The sequence below is a fragment of the Bactrocera neohumeralis genome, unplaced genomic scaffold, assembly GCF_024586455.1.
Source record: "Bactrocera neohumeralis isolate Rockhampton unplaced genomic scaffold, APGP_CSIRO_Bneo_wtdbg2-racon-allhic-juicebox.fasta_v2 cluster10, whole genome shotgun sequence".
NCBI classification, from domain to species: domain Eukaryota; kingdom Metazoa; phylum Arthropoda; class Insecta; order Diptera; family Tephritidae; genus Bactrocera; species Bactrocera neohumeralis.
In genome coordinates, this window is record NW_026089623.1 from 10,394,255 (window position 1) to 10,418,031 (window position 23,777).

The following is a 23,777-nucleotide window of genomic DNA, read 5'->3' on the forward strand; positions in this document are numbered from 1 at the left end:
AATATAAGAAGAATGCTAGCTACTAAATTTAATCGAAATCGGTGTGGTCAGGTCCCGAGAAATGTGATTTCACCAAAAAGTGGGCGGTGACCGGCTATCGTCCAATTTTCACACTGGCTCCCATGAAGCCCTCTCATACAATTTTGGAGGTAAATTTTAACGTCTCTGGCGTATTTAGTTATTGATTTATCGCGTTTTTAGTAGTTATACCATACCGTTATATGGGAAGTGATTGAAGTTATCCTTCGATTTCATCCATCCACACTCTCGATAGAAGTTCTTATAAGATTTGCACTCAGCAAATTTGGTGTTTGTACCCTTAGTGGCTTAGGAGATATCTACATTAGACTTATTAAAAGGCGGGCCACTCCCAATTTTTCAAAATTGTTTGCCCATAAGCGCCCCTTTCTACTGTGATCCCCTGTGCCAAAATAGAGTTTTACATATATATTAATGCTTAGTTATGGGACTTTATATGTTTTCGATTAATGGCGTTTGTTTTGGGCGTGGCAGTGGTCCGATTACGCCCATCTACGAACTTGTAATTTTTTTGTACAAAGGAATACCAAATTTCATCGAGATATCTTAATGTTTACTCAAGTTATAGCATAGTCACCCGAATTTCAACTTTTGTCGTTATCCTGATCTTTTGTATATGCATATGTATATAACCCTATATGTATCTATCTCTATAGCTTTTAGGTGATGCGTTAGGTGAACAAAACTATTATACTCTGTGGCAACAAGTTGCAAGAGTTTAAAAAAACACGGTAATTCCATCATTTTCAATGATCGACATGAGGATTCGGCATAAAAGTTTTTCAAATGATAAATCAAGCGTATTAAATATTATATGTGACTGAAATTGGGAAACTACATTAGAAATTTCCAAAAAAATCACACACATTACTTAAAATGTAATTAAATTTTAGGTTATTTGTTAATGTTAGTCATTGTAAAACAAGTGTTATGATTCTATACTAAATGTACTAAAAATGTTATCTCTTAATCTGCGACAAAGAAAACATGCAAAGATATATACATTACATTATTCTAACACTTTATGGTCACACATTTTGCTATATGTACGTAATAATTTACAATAATTTAATTAATTAGTAATCTCATTAATGGAGCTAATGATTAATTTGTTGTTTTATTTGATACTTTTCTTTCGGCACAGATATCGGAAGCTTAGCCTACAATGCGTTTTGAGAGCGCAACGGAGAACGAAAAATTTAATATTTTCGGAATGGCATAAATGAACAACATTTTTTTGCATATAATTCAGGTGAGCATTTTCCCGCGCTGTATCAACTTTTTTTCTTTAGTGTAAAGAAAGCAAAGAAATTTTGAACTGTTTAACAAAGTTATGATACTCTAAAATTCAACCTTCAATAACGTTAACAAAAAATTTAATTGTGACGAAATAATATATCACGAGGTATGCTTCTGTTCCCTCATCTAATGAAATGCTAATTTTCAAAATTGGGGATTTTGTGAAAATTTCAGGGTCCACTTGACATGGTTTGACCCTAATGTAAAAAACAGGGAAGTTTCAAAGAAAAACTTTAAGCGATTTAATTTTTGCCCCTTTTACTACATATGTGGTATTTGGTAATTTTATTGTTATTCTTCATACAAAACTGAGTCAAATTAGTAGTAAATAGAGTAGCACAAACAATGCAAAACTTTTAGGAGAATAAATAACGGTATATCAAATCGTTTTATTATTATATTCATCAGCCACCTACAAAAACGGAACGTTGTAATTTCAACAGCTGTATATCCAATGTCATATGTTCCTAAGTACATCATTAAAAGCGGTTCACTCATTAAATTTTTGTATATTAATATTCAGTAATAATAATTATTGTTCGTTTTTAACCATCCGTAGACTTAATCTGAATCCAATCACAGTTGGAGTGCGTTTATCAGGCATCCAATTATATAATTCTACTTACCAACCAAAAAATCACCATCGCTATTATAAAAAGCGATTTTCTCCATGGAAGTAGTGCAACTGTAAATATGTATTGCAATACCATGATGGCTATGTTCACCCCCTGAACCGCATATCGTGTGTAAACCTTCGACAAAATTTACGTCGTCCAACGGTATATCAAACGGCTTCCAACGCATCTGGAATACACACATAATTTTTAATAATCAGATTTCTAGGTTTATTAGACTTAATATCCTCAAAATTTACATAACGATTTCTAACTTGAAAATTCACTAGCAAAATATATTCACAAAAAGCAACTAAAACAAATTACGATTTAATTGATTTCAAATGTGACGTTTATTTTATTTTAAGCGTATGACAGGATTTCAAGATATCAGATATTTTTAGAATTTACTTTCCCTATTAAAAAAATATTTTCTATTAGAACCGCACTTCTAAATCGAGGACGATAAATTAGCACTTTTTAAATGTTTTCCGGATCTTACCTTATTTTAAAAAGTTTATGATTGTAAGTTTTCTTACCTGATTAGGATTTGGATGTTGTTCATTCCAATTGTTATTTAGTCCCGTTTTACCGGTAAAAGGCTTAAACGGTTCGTGCAATACACTAGGACGTATTCTGTATAACCACGATCTTAAATTTTCCTTACGAGGAGCAGTAAAAGCTGTTCCTGATATTTGTTCCGCATATAAACCGTAAGGACAGTTCTGTGGAGAGTTTTGACCCAAGGGTAAGGAGGCAGGGCATCTTTTATCTTCTGACGAAAAGTAAGATCCAAAACCATTCATGTACTAGAAAGAAAAGTTCTTCGAGTAATAAATAAATTTATATAGGCTTTATACTGTAATAATATGTTGAACATGTTTAAATCTCTATAAAGGCAATATCATTTTGCGACTGTGATATTGGAGATTGTTTCTAGCTAATTTTGAGTTGCTAAAACCGAAAATGATAGTAAAAATGTCCTAATAAAAGCTCGGAAGAGCTTTATAAATAAAAAATTTAATATTCAGCCCCATAACTTATGTTTATGTTTATATTTTTATTAATAGTATATAAAAAAAAAATAATTATAATTATCGTATACTATGTGTTCACATGAGCTATGAACTGCAACATCTCACATCGCATCACCTCCCGTCACGTCACATTACATCACGTCACGTCACAACACTTCATTTCACAGCATACACCAATACACACACACCCATCAAACACAGTACTTAACACCGATCATTACTACAACAGTACAACACAACAACCACACGATTATCAACGAGACGACTCGTAATCAGCATCTATTTCCCCACCCAAACCTTCAAAAGGGATTGATCCGACCGGGATCGGCTCTTACCGTTTGCATCCGTGAAGCAAAGCAGTCGTCCGTGACATTTAATTTTCATTTTTTTCAACGCAATCATCAACGCAATTTTTTTCTTATTAAAAACGCCAAGTGACGGGAGTGAAGTGAATCACCAAGTTCGCCAACCGTGTGCAGCAGTGGGTTCCGCAGAACATCACAATAAAAATATACACATAGAGTATATATACATACATACATAAATTTTGGAATTAAATAAATTTTATAACGAGTGTGAAACTCATTGCGTTTTATTTTTGATCTCATACGTATACTATACCACGTAAGTATACTAGTGACTTACGTTACTAAATGGTCCTTCGAGCCTTTCAGAAAGGCACCTAAGCAAAAAAAAATAATAATAATTTAATAACTTCCTGGTGCAAGTGCGCAAGTGCAGTGTCTGAAGCACAAAATTCATAAAATCAAATAAAACAAAACCTTTAAGTGAACATACTATGACAAAGTTAAAGTGAACAAATACATATGTTACAGTGAAAAAAAAAAGAAACATACCCGAATCACGGAAAACAGAAAGTGACGTGAAAATATATAAGTACATAAAAGAAATTTAAATATAAGAAAAAATAGAAAGTGACGTGTAAAGATACAAAAAAGAAATTGAAACGTAAAGTGAGTGAAAAAACAACAAAAAACCTACTAACATCAAAACGGGCGGGGTATTAATACAGCAAAGCTTAAAAAATATAAAACCAAAAATCAAAAACGGGCGCGGAATAAACTAAAAACTAAAACAACAAAACCAAACCCTACTAACTCAAAAACGGGCGCGGTAAAAGAACAAAGTTCAACAAACATACAAACATTAAAACTGAAACGGCAAACAGCAAACAGGCGATAATCACAATTAGCATAAATAGTCACGGGAGACTACATCAAAAAACAACAAAGAGAAAGACAGCTAGACATCATCAGGGACAGCGCTGGACGTACATAAGAAAAAAAAAAAACTGAATAAGGAACTGAAGGAAACAAAAAAAAGAGTAAAGGTTCAATGACCCAAAACCCTTGGCGGAAATAAAAGTGAGTCCGTTCCATATTTACTTTAATATATAAATATATATAAATTAAATTTTTATGCACATATATATGTATGTATGTTAAGGTTCAGTTTTGACGGTATTTCGGGACACCGTTAACTGTTCTTAACAGTTCGATATATGTATATCTACAAAAAAATAATAACTGCAAAAAAGTACATTACCCGCCTTTTGCTTAGCTTGTGTCGTTAGGCACCCCAATATAATTTCAAAAAAAAATAAATAAAATTTCCTAAGTCAAGTATAACTTGCGATAATTCTTGCGATACCCCTTGGGCTATAATTAAAAGCAACAAGCAGGATCGCTCAAACCCTAAGCAAAAGCGGAAGATACGAAAAGAAAACGAAATATATACATACATATGTATATAAAAAAAAACATACATATATAAGCATATTCCCCTAAAAATTACATTTCTTCCTTTTAATATACATATGTACATACATATTTATATGCATACACAATTATATGGTACATACATAAAATAATTTAGCATAAAGCAATAACTCATAATAATACTAAACTACCTGCTTGGTTGTGCAAATCGTTTACAACATTCAAGCAAAGGTAATAAAAAAACAAAAAATTGAAAAAAAAGGCATTACATTTATGTATGTACCAGTGTGCCGGTAAACTTATGCATCTCCCGTGCGACATACATATGTACTTTTATACATACATACTACTATTCAACTCATATACATAATTAAATAAATATATAAACATACATATATTATTTATTTCTATTTTCTATTTATATTTTCTAATAGTAGTTCACATTTGAACTACTATTCAACTCATATACATAATTACATAAATATATAAACATATATATATTATTTACTTCTATTTTTTCCGCGCGTTTATACATTTATGTATGTGCGATTAGTAAATAGGCATATGTTACATTTTTATAACATACATACATACATATATATCAGTTACATACCTAAAAGGGTACGAGCAAAGCTAAACAAAAGCAAACATATAAAGCATATGCATATGCAAACATATGACAATAAATAGATGTATACAAACAATTTTACGTTTTGTATTTTTCTTTCGCGTTCTCAATTCGTTTACAGATATAAACATACAAATAAGCGCGAGTGAACTGAAGATACTTTGATACACTTCAAAAAATTTTCAGTCACATTTACAAAAAAAAAAAACAAAAAAATATCAAACTTTTTGAAAAAAAAAAAATTTTTAATCTTTGCGGTACGGAAACGAAAATTTGATCACAGAATATATTTTACAAAAATATATATGTATATTTTTTAATTTTTACAAAAATAAATCTTCTGTTAACAAAAAATTTAATTTACATATACCCTTTCTATTTGACTACATTGCTTTGGCAATTATTTATTAGACAAAACTTTAAGCTAAAAGCTTTAAACTCTATTCAAATTAATGCAATCTGACAAATCAAGAGAGGTTAAGCCAAAAACTCCTCTATCATTAGAAATTCCGAAAATGGCTGATGAAGATAAACCACAAGGCACACCTGCAGAAGCTACACGCTCAAAGCAGAGTATAAAACAAAAAAGATCAAAAGATCAGACAATATCTAGATTCATCACTGAAAGTGACAGTTTTATAAGATATTGTACAAGATTTCAAGCTTCCCCTATTACTGACATAACAGAATCAGTTTTAAATATAAAATTAGAAAGTGTCAACAATCTATGGGCACGCCTTCTGGCAGCGTACGATACAGTACTATGTAGATACTGACGACGCAGAACTGCCAGAAAACGCAAAAGCTTCGGCGATAGCCAAATGTGATAACTGCCGCGATCAGTATGAGTTGACAAATGAAATGATAACTGAACAAATAAGTTTAGTAAGGCCAAGTAGAGCCACTACTCCCCCTCCCAGAGTAGTTACAACACCAAAAGAAGACCTAGATAAAAGCATGCGTCTCATAGTACCAGCTTGTGATACTGAAGTTTTTAATGGATGTTATGATCAATGGCCGTCCTTCCGGGACATGTTCACTGCCGTTTATATAAACCATCCTAAACTCTCACAAGCACAAAAGTTGTACCATCTAAGGCACAAAACAAAAGGGGAAGCAGGCAGTATCGTTAAGCGATTCGCTTTAAATGACGAAAATTTTAAGCTGGCTTGGGAAGCACTAGTCGAAAGGTACGAAAATGGAAGGATTATGATAGAAAACCCAATAAAAACATTATTACATCTACAAAAAATTCAAAAAGAAACCAGCCAGGAATTTCAAAATTTATACTCGACAGTGACTAATTGCATATCAGTGTTAAAAACACAAAATATCTCCACAGAATCGTGGGACCCCATCATAGTAACTATTTGTGCAGAAACACTCCCTGATGCTGCGTTACTACGATGGGAACAATCACTTGTGGAAAGGAAAAAAATGCCCACATGGGAGCAAATGAAAGCATTCCTCACTGCTCAATACGAGATAGCTGAGCGAATTGACAACAAAAATATAAATCTAAAAAGTCATCAAAATGACTCAAGTAAAAACTTGTTTAAACCTCAAGCCAGCAATAATATGCAATACAATAGACACGTTAATAAAAGTCACACTTTCGTGTCAAACCAAACGAATAAATGGTAACCATTATGTGAAATTTGTAAAGGAGGTCACAACATAAGATCTTGCGAGAGATTAAAAAAACTTTCCGTTTCTGACAGGAACAAACTTGTCAGACAACATAAACTTTGCATCAACTGTCTGTCGAATGCTCATACGACAAAAGACTGTGAAAGCAAATTTAATTGTGTGTACTGTCAACGAAGACATCACTCATTGCTTCATATTACAAATTTTCAAAATATGAAGCAAAATCAATTTCATAAAACCACCGGGTTAGTCACTACAACCAAAAGTGATAATCCCGAAATCTCAAATCCCGAAAAAAGAGAAGAACAACCATGCTGCTCTAAAGCAGCAAAAATTCAAGCTCTTCATTCCGAAAATGAAAGCAAAATTCTTTTACCCACTGCGGTCATCACCATAGAACATAAGGGTGATTTATTCAAACTAAGAGCACTAATAGATCAAAGATCTCAAAGATCCTTTATGTCATCAAAGGCTCAAAATCGGCTCAAATTGCCAATAAAACATTCAAATTTCCAAATTTCGGGAATGGGCGGAAGAATTATCCAAAATTCGAACAAAATATGCCCAATTACCATAGTATCTCCAAATGCGGATATTAGAATAGATGCACAAGCCATCGTTCTACCGCAACTTACAAATTTGCTTCCAAGCTATGAAGTAAATAAAATACACTGGGAAAAATGCTCACATCTCAAATTAGCAGATCCCAATTGTCATACCCCATCACAAATCGACATATTATTAGGCAGTGACTTAATACCTCAAATAATTCTTGAAGGTATTGAGAAAATCTCCAATAAATTGTTAGCCCAAAATACAATCTTTGGGTGGATTATAAGTGGCCAAGTCCCTGAAAAAATCAATTCTTTCACCACACAAGTGGAAAATATCTCAAACGAATTTTTAAATAACCAACTTAAAAAATTTTGGGAAATAGAAGAATTACCCCAAATTACCCTGCTTTCAGAAGAAGACCAGGCATGCGAAGCCTATTACAAATCCACAACAACAAGAAACGAACATGGTCGTTATGTTGTGCGATTACCATTCAAACCAACTTTCCCTGAAACCATAGTTCTAGGCCACTCTAGAATATCAGTAGTCCAGCAATTTCTAAGCCTGGAAAAAAGCCTGATAAAGAAAAGTGAGCTTAAATCGGCATACGATAATGTGATGGACGAATATCTTGACCTCAATCATATGGAAGAAGCTATACCATATGAAAAGGTATCTAAAGGTAGATATTTATCTTTTTATCTGCCACATCATGGGGTAATTAGGCGTGATAAAATTACAACAAAAGTACGAGTGGTTTTCAATGCCTCAAAGTGTACGAGCTCAGGCAAATCACTCAATGATGTACTATACACAGGGCCAACCTTACAACCTGATCTCATGCTGTTAATATTAAATTGGCGCAGGTTTAAAAACGTGTGAAACAAATTTACCCTTAGCAACTTCCGTGTTACAAACACAAACATATGTTGATGATATTTTATCAGGTAGCCACAATCTGTCATTAGCGTGCGAATCACTATCTCAGCGGGATTCCCCTTAAAGAAAATTACATCAAATCATCCCGAAATAATAAAAGACACAAAAAAGGAAGACTTATTAGATACAAATTTCCTTAAATTTGAAACGGCCAGTACAACAAAAACCCTAGGGATTCAATGGAATGCGATAACAGATCAATTCTCATATAAAATTGAGTCAATATCTGCAATGTCCGCCATAACCAAACTCCAAATACTTTCCTTCGCCAATAATGATTCGAAAAGGGAAGCTCTCTTCTCGTCCTAAATCCATTCTTGGATTCTAAGGGATTAATAAGGGCAAATGGAAGATTAGAGAACTTCAGCCTTAGTTATAACGAACGACATCCCATCATTATTCCAGAGAAATCCCGTTTTACTTACCTATCATATCTGCACCAGCTTACACTGCATGGTGAGCATCGCTTAATGCAACAAATGGTCCGTCAAGAATTTTATATACCGCGACTAAAGCCACAAATCAAAAGGACGATTTTCATGTGTAAACCATGTACCATGTACAAATACAAAATGCGTACGCAGATCATGGCAGCTTTACCACCTGAACGCTGCAACTATGCTCTACCCTTTACCATCACTGGGGTTGATTTTGCTGGACCTTTCCAGATAAAGGCCTCCATGTTAAGGTCTTCTTCATTTAGAAAAGGGTATGTGGCTGTCTTTGTATGTTTTACGACAAAGGCAGTACACCTCGAGCTTTGTTCAGATCTGACTACTGCGGCTTTTCTTGCAGCATTTGCACGCTTTGTCGGACGACGCAGATTTCCATCAAAAATAATGAGCGATAATGGGAAAAACTTTGTCGGAGCCCAAAGAGCAACAGAGAAGGAGTTTATAAACTTCATGAAAGAAGTCTCCCCTGAAATTGTTAATAAATATGCACCCCAAGAGATCGATTGGAAGTTTATACCTCCATGTTCTCCACACATGGGCGGAGTTTGGGAATCTGCAGTAAAAAGCTTTAAGTCCCATTTAAAGAAAACGGCTGGTAATCATAAATTTAATTATGAGGAGTTTACTCCACTACTTACTCGTATCGAAGCCGTGTTAAATTCAAGACCCATATCACCCCTCTCGCAAGATCCCTTCGATTTCACAGCACTCACACCAGGTCATTTCCTCAGAGGAGCTCCTCTTCGCGCCATACCTGAGACAGAAGGAGACTCACTCACTTTAATAAATCGATGGGAAAGAATCAAGATTCTCCATCACGAATTCAGCCACAGATGGAAGGAAGACTATCTCAAGGATCTTCATAAGAGATATCGGTGGAAAACGGCCCAGAAGGAAGCCAATGCAGGAGAATGCGTCATCATACAGGTCGAATGCCTTTCTCCAACAGAATGGCGACTAGGCCGCATTGAAAAGGTTCATCGAGGATCAGATGGTCCCATACGAGTAGTCGATGTTCGAACACAAACCGGCATATTAACTCGACCAGTCACTAAACTGTGTTTTCTTCCAAACAGCGAAGAACAACTTCAACCAAAACCGCAAAATAACTCGCAAAATTAATCGAAAAATAATAAATCAATTCCGCTAATTCGAAATTAACCCGCTTTATAATCCGTACACAACAAATAAATTCAAACAAGCGCGTTGAAGATCAACGTATTATACATATACATATGTATAGATATGTAGCTACAACAACTACATTCTAATATTATAAACAAAATCAATTTAATACAATTTTATATTCCCATAGAAATGGACGTAGAGGAGACCCAAACCACCTCCAACACCATAAGGTCCGAAATCGCTATACCCAAGGAGTCGGCTGCACCCGTTGCCGCTCCAAGGACCAGGGTTATGCGACCACCGCCATCCACCGAAGCAGTCAGGGAGATGAGGGAAGAGCAGCTGTTGGAGCCACAGGGGCCTCCATGTTGCAGCCAGTGCCATCGCCCACACGCCCTGAAACGATGTACCATTTTTCAGAGCATGAAGCCCGCTCAACGAAAACAGGCAGATGACCATAGAGTGCTGGGCCGACGGCGCCTGTCAATATTGCCAGAGGCCCCATCACACTCTATTTCATCGTTTTCCCCGCCGAGCCAATCCGTCGGAAAGTAGCACCAACACCCGTACTAGACCACGCAGCGATGCTATCCGGCGACGACGAAGCAGCCAATCAACGACAACACGTACACGGCCATCTCCGCCACTCCAGGCTCATCGTCAGCAACAACGACGCTCAACAGGGTTGAGCGCTGTGCTTAACACACTGCAACAGCTGCAGCGGCTCCTAGCCGATTAACTCGCCTAGGGGGGCCGGGATGTTCACATGAGCTATGAACTGCAACATCTCACATCGCATCACCTCCCGTCACGTCACATTACATCACGTCACGTCACAGCACTTCATTTCACAGCATACACCAATACACACACACCCATCAAACACAGTACTTAACACCGATCATTACTACAACAGTACAACACAACAACCACACGATTATCAACGAGACGACTCGTAATCAGCATCTATTTCCCCACCCAAACCTTCAAAAGAGATTGATCCGACCGGGATCGCTCTCTTACCGTTTGCATCCGTGAAGCAAAGCAGTCGTCCGTGACATTTAATTTTCATTTTTTTCAACGCAATCATCAACGCAATTTTTTTCTTATTAAAAACGCCAAGTGGCGGGAGTGAAGTGAATCACCAAGTCACATCACAATAAAAATATACACATAGAGTATATACACATATATACATAAATTTTGGAATTAAATAAATTTTATAACGAGTGTGAAACTCATTCCGTTTTATTTTCGATCTCATACGTATACTATACCACGTAAGTATACTAGTGACATATGTTACTACTATGTAAGCTTTATGTTTCCCAAGCTTAGTTTTCGCTGTGTAGACAATAACTCTTAGAATTTTTTTATGTTTTATCAAGGCATGTAGGGGTCAAGCCACCACATTTTACTGAAATGACAAAATTGGCTGTATATAATGGGCAATTTTTGAACTCAAATTCGTAATCTAAACACCAAAGATACCCCACAGACCTCTTGGCATATTAGTCGCAGTTTTTCATTCAGATCTATTGAAAAGTGTAATTAATTGGCTTGCCCCATTACCAGAGCGAATATGCATTTTGCATATTTAATATTTAAAAGCACGTTTAGAAGAAATCCTTGCGCGAATTCATACGTCGAATGACATATCAGCTTCCGGGCGTACTTAGGTCGGATTTATTTTTGCTGTTCTGCATACGACCACAAAAATATTTAATGTGAAGCAGCAACTTGCAACAGCAAAACATAAAGATGCTGCAGAGAAGCGAAAACCCTCATAATCACAAACTCTTTTGACGAAATAGCAGCCACAAGTCAGAAACACATTTGTTTAGATCTTTGCCAAACATTCATCGAAGCGAATATACCGTAAAACATAATTAGCAATCCAAGTACGAAGAGTTTGAAAAGCTGGCCGACAGGGATTATGCTCGAAAATGCTACGAAAAGATGGATTGCCGGCCGAGCTATTCAAATACGGCAGTTATGAACTGATAAGAAGCATACATCAGCCTCTTCGTAAAATACAGTCAGGCGAAGGCGTGCCCCACGATTAAAATTTAAGTGTGCTTTCCCCCCAATCCACAAAAAGGGAGACCCACACTTTGCGCCAACTACCGTGGGATAAACCTCCTCACCATCGCATAAAAGGTTCTATCGAACTATCTACTTTGTGAAAGATTAAAGCCCACTGTCAACAAAGTGATTGAACCTTATCAGTGTGGCTTTACACCTGAAAATCAAAAACTAAGCAGATATTCACCATTCGCCAAACTTTGGAAAATACCCACGAAAAGAGGATAGTCCCACTCCACCTCTTCGTCAATTTTAAAGCTGCTTTTGACAGCACGGAAAGGAGCTAGCTGCCTTTATGTCTGAATTTGGTATCCCCACAAAACTAATACCGCTGTGTAAACTGACGTTAAGCAATACCAAAATCTCCGCCAGGATCGGGAAATACCTCTCCGAGTCGTTCTATGGCAAACAAAGTTTCAGGCAAGGCTACTCCTTTTCGAGCGACTTTTTCAACGTACTTTAGGAGACAAAAACTTAAGCTGCAAAACTTAACAGAAACGTACCATAAGGGTGTACATATGATATTAATATCATTGGCCCAAAGTAAATGGGTCTGGTAAAGAACGATGGCAAGACGAAATATCCCCTGTCCTCAAACAAACAGTCCTTGCACTCGACTTGGCTCCTACGACTCTGTTGACAGTCATAACTTCATAATTTCGAAGTCGTAGAGAATTTCGTCTATCTTGGAATCGGAATTATCACTAACAACAATGTCAGCATCGAAATTCAACGCAGAGTATCTCTTACCAACAGGTACTGTTTTGGACCGAGTAGACCATTGAGAAGTAAAGTTCTATCTCGACGAACAAATACCAAATTCTACAAGTCACTCATCATCCCCGACCTGCTATACGATGCAGAGGCATGAACAACATTTGATAAGTCGGTGTTACGAATTCTCGAGAGAAAAGTTCTGCTGAAGCCTTATGGTCCTTTGCGGGTTTGCAACGGCGAATACCGCAGTCGATGGAACGTACGAGATAAACGGCAATGTTAATATACTTCAGCAAATTAAGAGACATTGGCTACGCTGGCTAGGTCATGTGGTATCAATGAACAAAAACACTCCAGCTCTGAAAGCATTCGACACAGTTATACCGAGTTGCTGACGAGTGCTCTCAGAGAGTAGGAATGCAAATCGAGACCATAAGGGACCGGACATTCTAGCTGCATGTCCTTAAATCGTAGTCCTTAATGCGTTTGCCGTGTTCGCCATCAAAAGGGGGTTCTATCATCCCAGGCTGTTGTTTCTGTTTCGTTGGGGGCGTTTTTTACTTGACGGATCCCAATCCCAGCACACAACCCTGAGAGGAATGGTTCGCCATTTCACTTTAGCTCGTCTTTAAACAGATGGTTTTTGGCTACCCCAAGGACACTTGGTATAAGACCAGAGGCCATGAGCTGCTTATTCCATATGTGAACGAATCGTTTCTGGCTACTCACAAGTTAATGGCGCTCAGAGAAATTTCCTCACCTGCGTGAACTTCTACACATGAATCCTTCCTCCTATTCCAAATATATATATTCCAAAATTAAAATCGATTAAAATCTGTGATGATCCCTATAAGTAACTTGCCAGAATAATCAAAATGCAAACAAGAGTTCCGTTTTGTGACCTACTCTGAGACAAAATGTCTCAAATAATGACTGAATTTCGCTAATAGTTGCTTTAAAATAACACATTTTGGCCAATACAAGAGTTTATAATTTTATAAGGGATAGAGGGAAATGTGTATGATTGCATTAACTTGTGATATTATCAAGCATTCAAACAGAGGCCGATATCCACTTTTTAAATGAGTTGTCTGGGCAGGATAAACCGAAAATAAAAGTGTTCCGCAGAAAACACTTTTTTACATACAATTGTCCTGATTTTTCCTTTCACAAATTTGGGTCATTTATTTCAAATAACAAAAAATAAATATTGATTCATATAACATAAAGAATCAGTTTTAAGTTTTCAGCTTTGAAACAAAGGAATTCGAAGAAATGATCTCAAATACTTCTTCGATATTTTTATATCTCGTTGAAATTTGACTGAACGATCTTTATTTAGATCATATTCTCCAAAAGAAAATTTTAAAAAGTCTTACTGAATAAAGTTTGCAGTAAAACGTCGAGATTCAGAACTTTTCACCTCTTCAATTTCAGCTGCGTTATTGCTTTTGTCACCGCTGAAAGCAGCATTTAAAATAAAATTCATTAAAATCTTCAGTCGTCATATCTGCAAAACCTTCTCCTCCAATATTGGCAGCAGATGAAAAATATCAGCATAAGCAGTTAATGCTCAGTAGATACAGAAATAACCATTTGGTACGTACATATACTCAACGCCAGAAAATCTTAGGGTGTTGCGTAACACTTTTTTGCTACTTTTATTGTAATGAGGTTGTCGTGTTAGCATTTAACATAAATACATAATCTTATTATGTAATGCAAAATGTTACATTATTAAAGTGATTGTTTTGAATTACTTTGCATGTTTGTTACATTTTGGATGGAATAGTACCTGTTATGTAATCTTTTTTTTTAACAAGTGTTTAACATGATTTAAGAGGATGGAGTCATGTGTAGAAGTTCACGCAAGTGAGGAATGTTCTCTGATCGCCATTCACTTGGGAGTGGCCAGAAACGATTCTTTTACATATGGCTCAAGCAGCTCACGACCTACGATCTTTGACCAAGTATCCTCTGGGTAGCCTAAGAACATCCGTTCGAAGGCGAGTTAAAGTGAGAAGGCGAAACATCCCCTACATAGGGTTGTGCGCAGGGTTTGGGACCCGTCACGAAAAACACTACCAATGAAAAATTACCAACAGCCTCGGAAAAGAAACCCCCCTTTTGATGACGACCATGGCAAACGAAATAAGGACTACGAATTAAGGGCATGCACATGGAATGTCCGGTCCCTTAACTGGGAAGGTGCCGCTGCCCAGCTGGTTGAAGTCCTCGTGAAAATAAAGGCTGACATCACCGCCGTTCAAGAAATGCGATGGACGGGACAAGGACAAAGACGAGTAGGTCCTTGTGGCATTTACTACGGTGGCCATATAAAGGAGCGCAAGTTTGGTGCGGGATTCGTGGTGGGAGAGAGCCTCCGTCGCCGAGTACTATCATTCACTCCGGTGAATGAACGTCTAGCCACAGTCCAAATCAAAGCGATGTTCTTCAACATATCGCTGATTTGCGCCCACACCCCGATGGAAGAGAAGGACGATGTGATCAAAGATGCCTTCTATGAGCTCTTGGAGCGCACCTATGAGAGCTGCCCCCGCCACGATGTCAAAATCGTGCTTTACGACTTTAACGCCAGGGTGTTCAAAGAAGGTATCTTTGGCACTACGGTCGGTAAATTCAGCCTCCACGACGAAACATCCTCAAATGGGTTGAGGCTGATCAACTTCGCCGGGGCCCGAAATAGGGTTATCTGTGGTACTAGATTCCAGCACAAGAAAATTCATCAAGCTACCTGACTGTCTCCGGATCGAAAAGCCAACAATCAGATCGATCATGTTGTGGTAAACGGAAGACATGTCTCCAGGGTTCCACACGTGCGTGCGCTCCGAGGACCTAACATCGACTCGGACCACTACCTTGCCGCTGTCAAGGTTCTCACCCACCCCTGTGTAGTACAAAACGCACGTCAACAAACACAAGGAAGTTTCGAAGTTTATTCTACTCGGCTAGCACTCATGCTCTCTGAGAGCACTCGTCGACAACTCGGTGTAAGGGAACTGTGGGACGGCATTTCAAACTTCTTACGTACAACTGTTACCCAAACCATTGGTTTTCGGAAAACGCAAAACATCAGCTGGTACGATGAGGAGTGCCGTGTCGCAGCTGAGAGAAAACAGACTGCCTACCTCGCAACGTTACGGTCAACCACAACACGTGCAGGATGGGATAGATACCGAGAGTTGAAGAGGGAAGCGAGACGCATTTGCAGACAGAAAAAGAAAGAGGCCGAAATGCGTGAGTAGGAAGAGCTTGATTAGCTGGCCGACAGGGGAAAGGCTCAAAAATTCTACGAAAAAATGCGGCGGCTTACACAAGGCTTAAAGACCGGAGCATATTCTTGTAGAACACCCAATGGTGATTTAGTCACCGATGCCCAGAGCATACTTAAATTATGGAGGGAACACTTCTCCAGCCTGCTAATGGCAGTGAACGTACAACGCCAGGAGAAGGCAAACCCGATTCCCCAATCGATGACAATGGAGCAGACGTTCCATTGTCCGACCATGAAGAAGCTCGAATAGCAATTACCCCTCTGAAGAACAACAAAACGGCGGGGGCCGATGGATTGCCGGCCGAGCTATTTAAACACGGCGGCGAAGAACTGATAAGGAGCATGTATGAGCTTCTTTGTAAAATATGGTCTGACGAAAGCATGCCCAACGATTGGAATTTAAGTGTGCTCTGCTCAATATTCACCATGCGCCAAATCTTGGAAAATACCCGTGAAAGGGGAATCGACACACACCACCTCTTCGTCGATTTCAAAGCTGCTTTCGACAGCACAAAAAGGAGCTGCCTTTATGCCGCGATGTTTCAATTTGGTATCCCCGCAAAACTAATACGTTTGTGTAAACTGACGTTGAGCAATACGAAAAGCTCCGTCAGGATCTGGAAGGACCTCCCCGAGCCGTTCGATACCAAACGAGGTTTCAGACAAGGCAACTCCCTATCGTGAGACTTCTTCAATCTGCTTCTGGAGAAAATATTTCGAGCTGCAAAACTAATGAGAGAAGGTACAATCTTTAGTATCTTAGTAGAGTGGCGTTTGCCGATGATATTGATATCAACTCCAGTAGAGTAGGTAATTGAAAAGTAAAGTCCTCTCTCGACGAACAAAAGCCAAACTTTATAAGTCGCTCATAATTCCCGCCCTGCTATATGGCGCAGAGGCTTGGCCGAAGATATCAACTGATGAGTCGACGTCGCGAGTTTTCGAGAGAAAAGTTCTACGAAAGATTTATGGTCCTTTGTGCATTGGCCACGGCGAACATCGCATTCGATGGAACGATAAGCTGTACGAGATATACGACGACATTGACATAGTTCAGCGAATTAAAAGACAGCCGCTACGCTGGCTAGGTCATGTTGTCCAGATGGACGAAAACACTCCAGCTCTGAAAGTATTCGACGCAGTAGCCGCCGGGAGAAGCAGAGGAAGAGGAAGACCTCCACTCCGTTGGAAGGACCAAGTGGAGAAGGAATATCCAATTGGCGCCACGTAGCGAAAAGAAGGAACGACTGGTGCGCTGTTGTTAACTCGGCTATAATCGCGTAAGCGGTGTCTACGCCAGTAAAGAAAAAGAACATGATTTAAGAATTGCTTAATTTTTACAAGCAAAAGAAAAACAGTCCTGGTCTTTCGTTTGACGTATGCAAATTGGTTAGCCGTTACAACAGAAAAATATTTGGAATTTGCATTTAGATATAAGAATATATTTATGGAAATAATTTATTTAAATGAATTAGCGAATTTAAAGTTAAAAAACTAGATTGACTTAGGAAAGCAAAAACTTTTATGATTTCTATCGGTCAAATGTAAGCAGTTACCACCTAGAAGTCTTAAAATTATGAGTAAATCAATGGGGCTCATGCATAAAACGTGAGCTTGACCTCGCACTCGATTTTTTGAATAAAAGGTGCTTGTCGTATGTATAATAAAATAGTGGGCGCGGCCCCGCCCTCTAACAAGTTTGATGTACATTTCTCCTTAACCACTTGAACTACAATAACCAAATTTGCTGATTGAAAATCTTATAAGAACTATAAGACTAATGGTAGAAGTCTGAAAATTGATGAAATCGGAGTATAACCCCGCTTATTCCCATATGACGGTACTGTTGAAAACTTCTAAAAGCGCGATAAATCAATAACTAAATACGATAGAAACATTAAATTTTACTACCCAAAAAGCATAAGATTTTGGGATCCGGTGTGAAAATTTAACGATGAACGTGCACCGTCTTCTTTTTGGTAAAATCCCATATCTCGGGACTCGACTAGCCAATTTCGACAAAATTTAGTTCGTGGCATTGTTCTTACATTCTTATATCACATTGCGAAAATGGATGAAATCGGACAACAACCCAATTTTCCAGTTTCCAGTACCCAAATCAAGAAGCAATTAATATAACGGGATAAAACTTTGCACGAATAAAGTCTTTAGTGGAGGTCACATTATGATCAAAAATTGTTTAAGTTGTTGAAAATAAGAGAACGTGTTTTATTCATAACAGTGTATCTTTGTACCTAAACTAAATACATTTGAGCGAAAATTTGGCCTAGCTTCCTTATGACTAATATTAAGACTTTCGAACATCCATCTGACTTCACTCTGCATGATTGGTTTTACACCTAAAAGTATTTCCGCAGCTTTGATTCTTGAAAATTGCAAGGGCACAAAATGTTCGGTTGAACTCAAACTTAGCCCTTCCTTACTTGTTTTTTATATAATTAATAATAAAATGATAAATACATAGGTTTGATGATAGTAGCATCTGCTGGTTGGCTAATTATATTTTTGAGGATCCATCGGAGGATGGAGTCATGTGTAGAAGTTCACGCAAGTGAGGAAAGTTCTCTGATTCCCATTCACTTGGGAGTGGCCAGAAACGATTCTTTTACATATGACTCAAGCAGCTCAGCTTTGACCAAGTAGGCGAAACATCCCCTCCGCAGGGTTGTGCGCTGGGTATGGGACCCGCCACGTAAAAAAACCACCCCCAATGAAAGGAAGCAACAGCCCTGGGATAAGAGACCCTCCTTTTGATGACGACCATGGCAAACGAAATAAGGTCTACGAATTAAGAGCATGCACCTGGAATGTCCGGTCCCTTAATTGGGAAGATGCCGCTGCCTAACTGGTTGATGACATCACCGCCGTCCAAGAAATGCGATGAACGTGACAAGGACAGAGACGAGTAGGTCCCTGTGGCATTTACTACAGTGGCCATATAAAGGAGCGCAAGTTTGGTGTGGGATTCGTGGTGGGAGAGAGCCTCCGTCGCCGAGTACTATCATTCACTCCGGTGAATGAACGTCTAGCCACAATTCGCATCAAAGCGAGGTTCTTCAATATATCGCTGATTTGCGCCCACGCCCCGACGGAAGAAAAGAACGATGTGACCAAAAATGCCTTCTATGAGCTCTTGGAGCGCACCTATGAGATCTGCCCCCGCCACGAAATCGTGCTAGGCGACTTTAACGCCAGGGTGTTCAAAGAAGGTATCTTTGGCACTACGGTCGGTAAATTCAGCCTCCACGTCGAAACATCCCCAAATGGGTTGAGACTGATCGACTACGCCGGGGCCCGAAATATCGTTATTTGTAGTACTAGATTCCAGCATAAAAAGATTCATCAAGCTACCTGGCTGTCTCCGGATCGAAAAACTACCAAACAGATCGATCATGTTGTGATAGACTAAAGACACGTCTCCAGTGTTCTAGACGTGCGTACGCTCCGAGGTCTTAACATCGACTCGGACCACTATCTTGTTGCAGTCACGATTCGCACCCGCCTCTGTGCCGCAAAAAACGCACGTCAACAAACACAAGGAAGGTTCGACGTCGAGAAGCTGCAATCACAACAGACAGCAGAACGATTTTCAACTCGGCTTGCGCTCCTGCTCTCTGAGATCACTCGTCAACAACTCGGCATAAGGGAACTGTGGGACGGCATTTCAAACTCCTTACGTACAACTGCAACCGAACCATTGGTTTTCGGAAAATGCAAAAGAACAGTTGGTACGACGAGAAATGCCGTATCGCAGCGGAGAGAAAACAGGCTGCCTATCTCGCAACGTTACGATCAACCACAACACGTGCGGGATGGGATATATACCGAGAGTAGAAGAGGGAAGCGAGACGCATTTGCAGACAGGAAAAGAAAGAGGCCGAAATGCGTGAATACGAAGAGCTTGATAAGCTGGCCGACAGGAATAATGCTCAAAAATTCTTTCAAGACCGGAGCATACTCTTGTAGCACCCCCAAAGGTGATCTAGTCGCTGATGCCCAGAGCATACTCAAATTATGGAGGGAACACTTCTCCAGCCTGCTGAATGGCAGTGTAAGTACAACGCTAGGAGAAGACGAACCCGATTCGCCAATCGATGACGATGGAGCAAACGTTCCATTGCCCGACCATGAAGAAGTTCGAATAGCAATTGCCCGCCTGAAGAACAACAAAACGGCGGGGGCCGATGGATTGCCGGCCGAGCTATTCAAACACGGCGGCCAAAAACTGATAAAGAGCATACATCAGCTTCTTTGTAAAATATGTTCGGGCGAAAGCATGCCCAACGATTGGAATTTAAGTGTGCTATGCCCAATCCATTAAAAGGGAGACCCCACAATCTGCGCCAACTACCGTGGGATAAGCAGCCTCAACATCGCGTATAAGGTTCTATCGACCGTATTGTGTAAAAGATTAAAGCTCTCCGTCAAAACACTGATTGGACCTTATCAGTGTGGCCTTAGACCTGGCAAATCAACAAGCGACCAGATATTCACCATAGGCCAAATCTTCGTCGATTTCAAAGCTGCTTTCGGCAGCACAAAAAGGAGCTGCCTTTATGCCGCGATGTCTGAATTTGGTATCCCCGCAAAACTAATACGGCTGTATAAACTGACGTTGAGCAATACGAAAAGCTCCGTCAGGATCTGGAAGGACCTCCCCGAGCCGTTCGATACCAAACGAGGTTTCAGACAAGGCAACTCCCTATCGTGAGACTTCTTCAATCTGCTTCTGGAGAAAATATTTCGAGCTGCAAAACTAATGAGAGAAGGTACAATCTTTAGTATCTTAGTAGAGTGGCGTTTGCCGATGATATTGATATCAACTCCAGTAGAGTAGGTAATTGAAAAGTAAAGTCCTCTCTCGATGAACAAAAGCCAAACTTTATAAATCGCTCATAATTCCCGCCCTGCTATATGGCGCAGAGGCTTGGCCGAAGATATCAACTGATGAGTCGACGTTGCGAGTTTTCGAGAGAAAAGTTCTACGAAAGATTTATGGTCCTTTGTGCATTGGCCACGGCGAACATCGCATTCGATGGAACGATGAGCTGTACGAGATATACGACGACATTAACATAGTTCAGCGAATTAAAAGACAGTGGCTACGCTGGCTAGGTCATGTAATCCGAATGGACGACTCCAGATCTGAAAGTATTCGACGTTGTACCCGCCGGGGGAAGCAGAGGAAGAGGAAGACCGCAACTCCGCTGGAAGGACCAAGTGGAGAAGGACCTGGCTTCGCTTGGAATATCCCATTGGCGCCACGTAGCGCAAAGAAGAAACGACTGGCGCGCTGTTGTTAACTCGGCTATAGTCGCGTAAGCGGTTTCTACGCCAATATAGAAGAAGAAAAAGAAACATTTGGTGGTGCCCTCAGCAAGCCCATGGCAAGCAAATTATTGGTTTCCATTTGAAATTGAAGTGATTGATGGCACTCATATTGAAATTTAAAAAAAAACTCAGAAATCAAAGCGAAGAGTATAGTTTAGAAAAGGCAACTTGTAATGGAAAAGAACTATTTACAAGCGATGCATATCCTGTCTTGGTTCAGTTCATGACTCTCGCATCTTACGAAACAGCGAGGTATGTAGAATAAGGCAAAATGCAACAAACGATGCATTACTTCTCGTGGTTGAGGGCTATGGAATATGCCCATGGCTAATGACACCATACCGGGACCCAAAACTGATATTGAAAAAAAAAAAATTCAACAAAGTATTTGCAAGAGTGTTTTGTGTAATTGAAGCAAAGATTTTCGATACTCCAATAGAAAATTCGTGTATCGACAGAGCTGGCACTCCACACCTGAGAACCCCATCGCACTCAACAATATGTCAACAACCAACGACACCTCACACTACTAAGCAACAAAAAGGATGATCACCACACGTTGAACGATACAAAAAAAGTTGGTTATCCAAATAATTGAATAATTAATTTTAATAAAATAAAGTTTGTAAAAATATAAAGACTTTCTTAATAAATTATATTTTATGTAACACTACTCAAGTAAGCCGGTACTTTTATTTAAAATGTGCGTGACAACCATTTAAACAACATGGTGATTACCAAGGTAAAAATACAGATACATACATACAGTATGTCAAGAATGAGTTTACACATGGAAAATAAACACACTTTTTCAATTTCAGTAGCAAAATATATTGCTTTTTGCTTTAGTTTAACTTATTTTTTTGTTCGATCATATTTACATACAGTATTTACAGGGAATTGGTACAAAAAAAACGGAAATTCAATGGAAAAAGCAAACAAAAAACAACAAAAGCAAATATCATTCAATTTTGTTAGTGTCAAGAAACTCTTTTCACTATTCGTTTTTTTCACTATATTAGCATGTGTTACACGATCAACGGTAATTTACCGTTAACTATTCTACGCAATGATATTTCAAATGATTTTGTCAATCAGTTGGTGATAAATTTTTGCTTTGTTCGCGTCTAATACTCCTCTTACTGTTTTGTTAATATGCCGGGCAAAAGGTTATCATTTGAAGTGGTCCAACTATTGTACTATAATCACCAATTAGGAAAAAGTGTTAGAGAATTATCAGAAATGTTTTCTGTAACACGTAAAACAGTGTATAATGTGATAAATCGTGCGGAAAATGAGGGAAGACTAGAACCAAAGCAAGGAGGAGGTCCTAGATTAAAACTTACTGACCGTGCACAGCGCCTAATGACACGAAAACTTGATCAAAATCCAAGAATTTCGGTTAGGGCTCTTACGAAGGAACTCAACGAAGAGTGCAATATTCAGGTTTCTCATGAAACTGTGCGCCAGGCCATGCTACGACACGAATATGCATCAAGATGTGCTGTCAAAAAACCACTGTTGTCTACCCAAAATGTTGAGAAACGTGTTTTGTTTGCTAAAAAACTAATTTCGGAACCTGTGAACTATTGGGATGATGTTATATTTTGCGACGAGACCAAGATGATGTTGTATTACAACGATGGGCCTTCTAGAGTATGGCGCAAGACATTAACTTCCCTAGAAAGGCGTAACATCATTCCGACCGTCAAATTTGGCAAAATGTCGGTCATGATTTGGGGCTGTATCTCAAGCAAAGGAGTGGGAAATTTGGCTTTCATAGAAAACACTATGAATGCTAAACAATATTTACAAATTTTAAAAGCCAATTTGTGGAGCAGTGCTGTAAAATTTGGCTTTATAGCAGACAACAAGCCAAATTTCAAATTTTATCAAGATAACGACCCTAAACATAAGGAGTATAATGTGAGGATGTGGCTTCTATATAACTGCGGCAAAGTAATAGATACACCTGCTCAGAGCCCGGACTTAAACCCCATAGAAAATTTGTGGGCATTTTTAAAGAAAAAAGTTGCTAAAAGGCAGCCAAAGAACATGACAGCACTTAAAACTGCAATTCTGGAAGAGTGGCAGAATATACCTAACAGCTACGACATGGAAAAGTTAATTCATTCCATGAAAAAAAGGCTGCAATGTGTTATAAATGCTAAGGGTTATCATACGAAATTATTAATTTTATATTAAAGCACAATTATTACTTAATATATTTAATATAAAAGCCCGT

At 38.7% G+C, this 23,777-nt stretch overlaps 1 protein-coding gene across 6 annotated transcripts in view; it reads right to left on the reverse strand.

The window, feature by feature from the left end:
• The window catches only part of LOC126765059 (homogentisate 1,2-dioxygenase), a 219,227-nt gene that overhangs the window by 174,186 nt on the left and 21,264 nt on the right, over nucleotides 1–23,777 (reverse strand). For 5 of the 6 annotated variants that reach the window (XM_050482659.1, XM_050482664.1, XM_050482658.1 and 2 more), the window contains exons 2-3: nucleotides 2,492–2,761; nucleotides 1,965–2,142 (exon numbers count right to left, since the gene is read on the reverse strand). In XM_050482659.1, coding sequence (XP_050338616.1) covers nucleotides 1,965–2,142; nucleotides 2,492–2,761 — 448 coding nt within the window. Of the gene's footprint in view, nucleotides 1–1,964; nucleotides 2,143–2,491; nucleotides 2,777–23,777 lie in introns of all 6 variants that reach the window. The other variant, XM_050482662.1, reaches the window with a different exon arrangement.